The 8,839-nt window shown below is 33.8% G+C and overlaps 1 protein-coding gene across 1 annotated transcript; it reads left to right on the top strand.

Moving 5' to 3' along the window:
- The first annotated feature begins 961 nt into the window (after window positions 1-961).
- Window positions 962-3,331, top strand: LOC149575411 (NAC domain-containing protein 6-like). The gene is made up of 3 exons (XM_089815145.1): window positions 962-1,172; window positions 1,406-1,668; window positions 2,579-3,331. Exons 1-3 carry the CDS (start codon window positions 989-991, stop codon window positions 3,179-3,181), a joined length of 1,050 nt encoding a protein of 349 aa, XP_089671271.1. The 5' UTR covers window positions 962-988; the 3' UTR covers window positions 3,182-3,331.
- Window positions 3,332-8,839: the final 5,508 nt, after the last annotated feature.

The raw sequence follows: 8,839 nt of genomic DNA on the forward strand, positions 1-8,839 counted from the left end.
AATATCATGTGCACTTGTTTAAATATTACAAACTCTATACTTTCAATATTTAATATTTGCATCATTACAATAGCATCTCATATTAAAACATTAAATTTCATCTTTTAAAGAATTAAATCTATAGAATGCCTAAAAAGCTAAAACTCTATTAAATAAAAAAATAGTATAAAATAATTCTGAAGCTTAATTTTCTCATATGGAATGTAAAATGTCAGGATCACTTGGTTTTTAAATTCATAATGCACCTAACTTTCACTTTTAAATTTGATACTTGATAGCACAAACCTATATTAAACGATTAAATTAATGGTTAAAATATTATTATGCCCAAGTTAAGATAAACCACTAGGTCAAGAGCGAAGTCTTTTGCCTTGCACTCACACAAAGACACACTCTTGAATCCCTAGGGCCTATGTCATGTTTTTAATTAATTTTTATGATTTCTTCTTCTCAATGATTTCTTTTTTTAGTGATTTCCTCTTCTCAATGATTTGTTTTTTTTTAAGTAAATGAGAGAACTTGTGGGGATGCTTCCTTTCAATTTCTTATGAGAATATAGACTCAAAAGTCCAGAGCGACTTTTAACTCGTATTTAATAAGACTTGATATAAGTATACAAGTCTACAATGACTTTGATTTATCGCTGTAATTTATTCCACACCGCTGCAAGTGCCCATACACAGGCAAATTTTTCTCTTGACTCCATTCACGCGGCATAAAATGTACTGTGGACCGATCAAGATCAGTCAAGTTCAACTTTATGATGGATTTTTAGTCGCCAATCGTCATCTCATAACCGCGTGAAATGGCCCGCCAAAGGATGTTTACTTCTTTGTCGTTTCAACGCTGCAAACTGGGTCAATCCATTACCGTTTTACTTTCATTCATAATCCAAGGAAAGATCCCAATTTACTCAACAAGTGGATTTGTATATATAGGATATATGTTTGGCATTTCATTTATGCATCTGCAGTAGCGATAAGAAAGTATGAAAACAGAAATGGGGGCTGCAGAGCAAAAGGGGGAATTTGAACTTCCTGGTTTCAGATTCCACCCGACGGAGCAAGAGCTTGTGGGGTTTTACCTGAAGAAAATGGTTCAGGGGAAGCTCCATAACTTCAGTTATATTGGTGTTCTTGATTTGTACCACTACGATCCCTGGGATTTGCCGAGTATGTCTTTTTTTTGAGTTTAAAGATTGGATTTTTATTAACAGTTGGTGTGATTTTTTCGTAGTTATGAACTGGGTCGCAAATAAAACTGTGTTTCTGTATTGTTTTCGATTCAGGATTCAAAAAGTCTTATAAAAATATGATTTTTACTCAAAAACTTACATTACGCTCGTATTCCTGCAAATTCATGGTTGGAGGGAAACTTATTTGTGAATTTTTTTTTGTTTTGGCAGGTTTGGGGCGTTTGGGTGAAAGAGAATTGTTCTTCTTTGTTCCCCGAGATAAAAAATGTCAGAATGGAGGGCGGCCAAGCCGAATTACTGCGTGTGGGTATTGGAAGGCCACTGGCTCAGACAGGCATGTCCGTGACGAACATGGAAAAGCGCTTGGCCTCAAGAAAACTCTAGTCTTTTATAGAGGCCGAGCCCCACGCGGTGAGAAAACTGATTGGATTATGAACGAGTATAGAATGCTCGATTCAAACGAGAGATACAGGGTGAGTTGAACTCGCAATCTCAAAAAATATGCCCATCAGTTGTTTTGTTGTTATATTGACTTCAAAGGTGTAATTTGTTATGTTCAGAGGTCTATCATAGTTCTGTGACTCTTTGCGAGTAGTGCAAGTAGTCCCACATTGCCGAGTTGTTGTTGAGTGATAAGTCGGTAGTCAGTCACGAGTCGATTCTGCCTTACCCAAGTGTCACGAGACATAGGTCAGTCACGAGTTGAGTCGGCCTTACCTGACCTTACCAAGTGTCATGAAACATAGGTCAGTCACGAGTCGAGTCAGCCTTACCTGACCTTACCAAGTATCATGAGACATAGGTTAGTCACGAGTCGAGTCGGCCTAACCCAACCTTACCAAATGTAGTTGTGAGTCGAGTTGGCTTTACCCAACCTTACCGAGTGTTGTGAAATGTAGGTCAGTCATGAGTCGAGTTGACCTTAACCCACCTTACCAAATGTCATAAGAAATGGGTTAGTCATGAGTTGAGTCAACCTTACCTTACCTGACCTTACCAAGTGTCATGAAACATAGGTCAGTCGCGAGTCGAGTTAGCCTTACCTGACCTTACCAAGTATCATGAGACATAGGTTAGTCACGAGTTGAGTCAGCCTAACCCAACCTTACCAAATGTAGTTGCGAGTCGAGTTGGCTTTACCCAACCTTACCGAGTGTTGTGAAATGTAGGTTAGTCACGAGTCGAGTTGACCTTAACCCACCGTACAAGTGTCATAACCAAGATTTTTAACTTTACAAAAGTTGAAACAACACGATTGATTCTGATTATGTTCTGAGTTGAGATTCAATAACCAAGATTTGAACTTTACATAACTTGAATCACGATTGATTCTGATTATATTCTTCGTCGAGATTCACTAAGTTCATCTTTCTTGTTTTGCAGAAGGAAGTAGTGCTGTGTCGAATCTACAGAAAGGCAACTCCTCTGAAATGGCTAGAACAAAAAGCAATCAGCGAGGCGCAAGAAACGTCAATGGCGGATGATTTCGACACAATTGTTTCCTCCAGACAAACCGGCCATGATGTTCAAGCAAACAAGCAAATTTCATGGAAGAAGCAGCCCGAGCAAAGCAGCTCTTTTGATGAAAATACAAACACAACCTACACACAAAGTGACATAACTTCTTCACGAGGTTGCTGTTCTGCTCTGGACTTGGAGCTCAACAGCATGATGGAATCCACAGTTTATGGAGGCTACATTGAACCCATCTTCCAACAATTCTCAGAAGATGGGAAAAAGGAAGGATTTTCTAGCTTGATGGCCATGATAAATTCATCAACTTCTACAGATTCTTGTACCTTGGATTCAATTTTCCCATCGCAGGATTCTCAGAAGAGTAAAGTAGTTGACATGCCAAAATTGTCCTTGGATTTCCGCAACGATGGATCTTTATCAACTGGGAAGGACAAAAATCCATGGGCTGATTTATGGAGCCCCTCTGTGTTCATATCAACTCCAAATAACTACCAATTGGATGGATTTTAGGCCCATTTTTTAGTACACTCAATTGTAAATTTGCAGTATTCCTCAAGACCCAGTGTATTTCTTCTGCGAGAACTAATGTAACCTCAGAGTACGGATTGTGCAAGCTTTAATGCACTGTATTCATCAATAAACGCCATAAATTTTCATTAACTGAACTTCAAGAGCTTGGCAGGCCTGTATTTATGATGTTTCAGAAACGTTTTTATCTATAAAAAAATTGATCTTTCATCGAAAAATAGAAGGTAGGAAAGAGTTACCAAGCTTGATTTTTGTTCTTTTCATAATCTGTTTCATCGTTTTTGATTTGAAACTTTCGTTAACAAAATTCAAAACAAAATATCTGTGAAAATTTCAAATTTAGATAGATATTTTTTTGTGGGCTTCATTAACAAAATTCAAAACAAAATATCTGTGTAAATTTTATATGTTCGACCTAATTTGAATAGATTCTTTTGGTTCAGTTGGGCAGCCGCTTTCATCCAGCTCTGTCAGTACGGTTTAACATAGCTATTGAACGACTTTCCTGAATTCCCACTGGTGTGTTTAAAAATTCAAGTTTCCGCCATAAAAACGCGTGGAGCGAAATAGCGGCGAAGGATCCTTGATTGTGCCGATTGTTTTAAAATAACACCAAAGAAGATGATGAACAATTATCAACCTTAAAATGGGAGAATATTATCATCTTGGCTGTCCCACTGTCCATCATTCCAATAGTGTCCTGCTGAATTTTCCTCGTTTTGTTTTATGTCTTACAAGGTCTCCATCTCATTATTTTGGTTGTATAGATAAATATAACTTCTGTACTAATCTCCTTAAAAAGTTGGTAGAAGTGAAAATAAATTGTAGGCTTTTCAAATTACTAAAACCATTGATATGAATAAAACTCAATAGTTTTTGTGTCATACAAGACAATTTTGGCAATGCAAGGGTGGACTTAAAATATCTTATAGATGGCTTTTAATATTTTCAAAATAAAAAATAACTAAGTTATTTAGTGCTCAACATTTTATGAATGTAATCCATTATGAGAGATTCTAATATGGAAATGTGACCTAAAATCATATTAATAAAAAAGTTTGTAGGAAAAAATTAAAAAGGTTAAACTTTTAGAATCAATATTCACGCTTCATGAACTTATTTCTCTCTTAGAAAGTACAATCAAGTGTGACTTAAAATTTATAAGTGGTATAATAATCAATGATAAGGGAAACTGAGTGATTTTTTTGTGTGGATAGAAAATACTAGAATTTTGATGGTTTGTAACTCTTTGGTGCTTTGGTAGTAATATACTTGTTGCAATGGCAACTGTTCCAAAATATGAGATCCTTTGAGTTGAGGTCCTTTATAAGATGGGATTGTAAAATATTTTCAACTTCAATACCTTAGTTTAGTATTCTAAATCATAGCCATCATGTTGATCCTTGGCAAGGATTCATTTTAGTGTCTAAGGCTTCCATGCTTGTTATGCTTGGTCTAACCTTAATCTTGGACACATTTTTGGAATTCTCATTTCAAAATAGACCCCTAACCCAAATCTAAGCTCAAATTGACTAGCATAAGGTAACTAGGTAGGTATGGGACAATTCCACCCCCTGACCTCAAGTCATTCCTTATCTGAAGAATCAAGCCTAAATGTGAATGATTTAATGGTTTTAGGGTTTTATAGGGATCCTTGAAACCTCATCAATCTCGTTTGAGTTTTAAGCCCTAAAATGGCTATGTGAGGTATACAAGAAAAATATACCTCCCTCATTTGGTTAAGTTCTAAACATCTCTAAGCACTTGTGTTGATTGGTGGTGACTGATCAAGAAAGTACTAGATCAAGAAAGTAGTGTACATTTTGTATTTAAGTTGTGGTATTCGGGTCATCATTCTAATTTCTTTTTTGGTTAACTCATCAAAGATTTTTGAGTTGACTCATCAACCATTTCCCAAGGTTGACTCATCAAGTATGTTTAGGGTTAACTTGTTAAGCTAATATAAGTAATGTATTATTGGCTTAGGATTAGGGTTTTGAAAAGGTGAATACATAACCTCTTACAGTAATATTGAGTTGTAAGGGAGATTGAAGATTGCAATAGATTGAAGTAATTGGATAATCTAGTATTGGACTCACTATTTGGTGGACATAGCCCAGGGATTGGGTGAACCACGTTAAATAATTGTGTCTGCATGTAACTATATTTTATTCTCTCTAATCCTAATAACTAGATATCTAATCACCTAGAAGAAATAAATATTAATTCAAGAAGTCATCAAGGTAATTCAAGAAATCAAATTCATCAAGCATATAACATGGAATACAAGGAATATTCTCTAGATCTATACATGTTTCAAGGCATTCATGGTATTCATATCCTAGATCCAAGGTCAAGACAACATCAAGAACAGATTCAAGCATCTTCATGAGTAATTTGATACTAGGACGATGGGTGAAGGTATACACATTTAATCAAGCCTTTTCTACATAGTAAAAAAATAATATTCATTTTAATGCATTTCTATTTTAATTTCAAGGCTAATTCCTTAACAAGGATTTCAATTGAGCAAACATATATTCACAAAACATTCCCTTTTTTGTGTGTAGGTGATAGGTGGTGCAACTAGAGAAGAGAATACAAGAAGGTTCGATGGAGAGCTCTACTAATTGACAACATTTTCATCAAAACCAATCTGGTCAAAGGTACATAGGCCCCCCATTGACCTCCTACTCACCTTAATACTTACATGGTGACCCTCAACCTACCTTCTTGAGCTACTTTCTAGAACCTTCTCCTAGAGCATAATATTGAGCCACCCGCAATAATGGTTATAAGGATATGCCACTTTAGTTATATCCATTTTTCCATACCCATCCTACTTGGTTTAAGTGTGACTTCCCATTATTATGACAGATATTAGATGTCAAATAATCCATAAGTGTTTGGCCAAGTGTTTTGATGTTTATTTTATTTTTTGTACATATGAATCCAAAAATGAGATTTATAGTTTGAATGACAATTTAATGATTGAAAAATTGCTATGTTGCATGGGTACCTCCCCCCTCCACACCAAGAAAAGTTTGAACCAGTTCATAGTTCTGGTCTAGTTTGGACTTGGTTCGACCAGGGTACTATTTTTACCCCATGGGTTCAATTGGGTTCGAATTGGGATTGAACCCGAGTGAACCAACACCAAAAAGATCAAACCCACAGTGAATGGGGCCCTATGGATGACTGGAAAGTGTTTTTTAATGCAAAAATTAAATGTTTTTGGGCGTCCACAATCGTAAAAGTAATACCAGAGAAGAAGAAGATGAAGTTGAAGATTGAAGAACTTAGAATATTAATATATTTTCATTCCATTAGTTAAACAATGAATGTGAAACAATGATAATTGAACTTGATATTTTAAATGTTTTGAATCTTTGATGTTGAAGTTAATTGACTTATGTTACTATATGATGGTATGATCACTATGATTACAAGTTTATCTGTTAATTGTGTTTTAAAGTTTTGATTGTTTAAATGTGTTTATGATACTATGCTACATTCTAATTTTAACTCATGCTTCATAAAAATGTGTGTGTGTGAAATTTTTACATATTTTTGTATTAATGAACCCAAACCCCTTTCCAAAAAAATTATGAACTTGCGAACCAGTTCTCAAACTTTGAACTTAGAACCAAACCCAAACCAACAACTTAGAAAATGTAATATAGAATACATGAATATTCACATTTAAATATTTTGGTAAAATGTAATAATTTTTTTACATATCAGAATTATTTAAAATAAATATATTACATTTATTTTTTAAAAAAAATAATTTGGTTTGGGTTTTAAAAAACCCAGTTGGATTCATTCAACATGTACTCTATTTTGTGAAGAAATTGGTAGAAGAAAAATCCTCTTTCCTTGTATTTTTTTATTATCGATGGTAAGATAATTCTTTGAAGGTTTTTGAGTGAAATTGATCACATTAAGATATGGTTGGGAAGAGGACCTCGTTGTTGTGTGGGATTGAGATTTTATTTTGTGTGTATGAAGAACTCCAAATTTGAAACTTGAGAAAAATTTGTGGTTGAATATTCATTTCTCCTCCTGTTTATTTTATTCTTGTTTCTTTAATTGTTTGGAAAGTGTTTAATGGGTGAGGAAAAATATTATATTATTTATATATTTCCCTGAAGAAATTTATTTAATTAATTGGAGAAACACAAGTCATAGATTTTTTCAAAATTCATCATCATGTCACCCAATATCCTATAGAATTAAATCAAGATGTAGAAGTTTATGAGACAATGTGACATGCCAAGAATCAACTTCAAGTACACCACCTAATATAAAAAAGAGTCCATGAAAGGTTAACATGCTTAAGAATCAAAGAATTATGTGTTGATTGTACTAAAAAATAAGTTTATAGATGAATGAAACATAATATAGAAAGAAAATATAAAAGAGAAAATGTGGTAAGAATTTACTCAAGATCTCCCCTCAATTACTAAATTAGTCACATAACCATTATCAATAACCTAACCACATGAGAGAAATGAAGATATAGTATATCCTTCTCATAAGAAAGAATCTACAATGTCAAAGATGAAATCTTGAGTAAAAATGTCGATGAAGATCCAAGAGTGGGAATTAATGTTTCTCTAAAAAAGAATCTACAATGTCAAAGATGAAATCTTGAGTAAAAATGTTAATGAAGATCCAAGAGTGGGAATTAATATTTCTCTCCTTAGGAAGAAACAAATACAATGGTCAATGTATAAAAAACTCCTAAAAAATATATAGAAAGAATAGTCTCATGATGAGTGTCACGAAACACTGCACAATTATCCATAACTTTGAATCAAAAGATACCAAATCAACTAAAGTAAATCTAAACAATTATGAAGATACCCCATGAACAATCTTAGAAGATACTAAAGATGGGATAATATGAATTATCAAGAAATAACATCCTCAAGAATGTCCCTAATGTCTAGAGTGTGATATATCAAAAAAATTTACAAATACAGAAAATACTAATCCACAAAATAAAACTAGAAGTGAACTATCACTTGATAATATAAATTTATATCTAAAGAAGGAGATGAATGAGGATACACAATATAAGTTTCATAAGCCACATTAGATGATAGAAGGGTACATAGGTTTAACTGAAAAATATATACTTAGTTATTTGATCCCTACCTATATGCATGTGAGGGAGTACCAATGAATGGAATTAAATGCTTGGTGGGACTCAAATGAGAAATATCATATATCCAAGATGCATGATGAATAATAACAACTATAATCAATTCTCCAATAAAAAAGCCCTTAATAAACACTAAATCAGATGTAAACTCCATTGTCTTACTCTAGTTGGTGTGAGTAATCTAATAAATAGAAAGGGGACATTACTAAAAATAAACAGAAAGGAGTATGGATGATAAGGAAGGGGCACATAACACATCATTATATTTTTCACCATAAAGTAAAATAGAACCATTCCTAATAATACTCATATAGGTTTAACTACCCCATTAAGATGTGTAGTAAAGTTCAAGGCTCGTATGAAGAGAACAAACCCATAGAAGAAATCATATGATGAAAGTATCTTGAATAAAGAAGAAACCTTCTTGATTAAAGATATAGAGATGGTAAGAGAAGATGACCCTTCATCAT

Source organism: Cupressus sempervirens, chromosome 2 (genome assembly GCF_028749045.1).
Source record: "Cupressus sempervirens isolate cs-2001-9-10 chromosome 2, ASM2874904v1, whole genome shotgun sequence".
Lineage (NCBI taxonomy): Eukaryota > Viridiplantae > Streptophyta > Pinopsida > Cupressales > Cupressaceae > Cupressus > Cupressus sempervirens.

What these genes read in the sequence shown, in the direction of transcription:
- LOC149575411 (XM_089815145.1), top strand. Translation starts at nt 989, where the DNA reads ATGAAAACAGAAATGGGGGCTGCAGAGCAAAAGGGGGAATTTGAACTT. An exon ending in CGATCCCTGGGATTTGCCGA is followed by an intron (nt 1,173 to 1,405) that starts GTATGTCTTTTT and finishes TTGTTTTGGCAG; the next exon opens with GTTTGGGGCGTTTGGGTGAA. An exon ending in ATTCAAACGAGAGATACAGG is followed by an intron (nt 1,669 to 2,578) that starts GTGAGTTGAACT and finishes CTTGTTTTGCAG; the next exon opens with AAGGAAGTAGTGCTGTGTCG.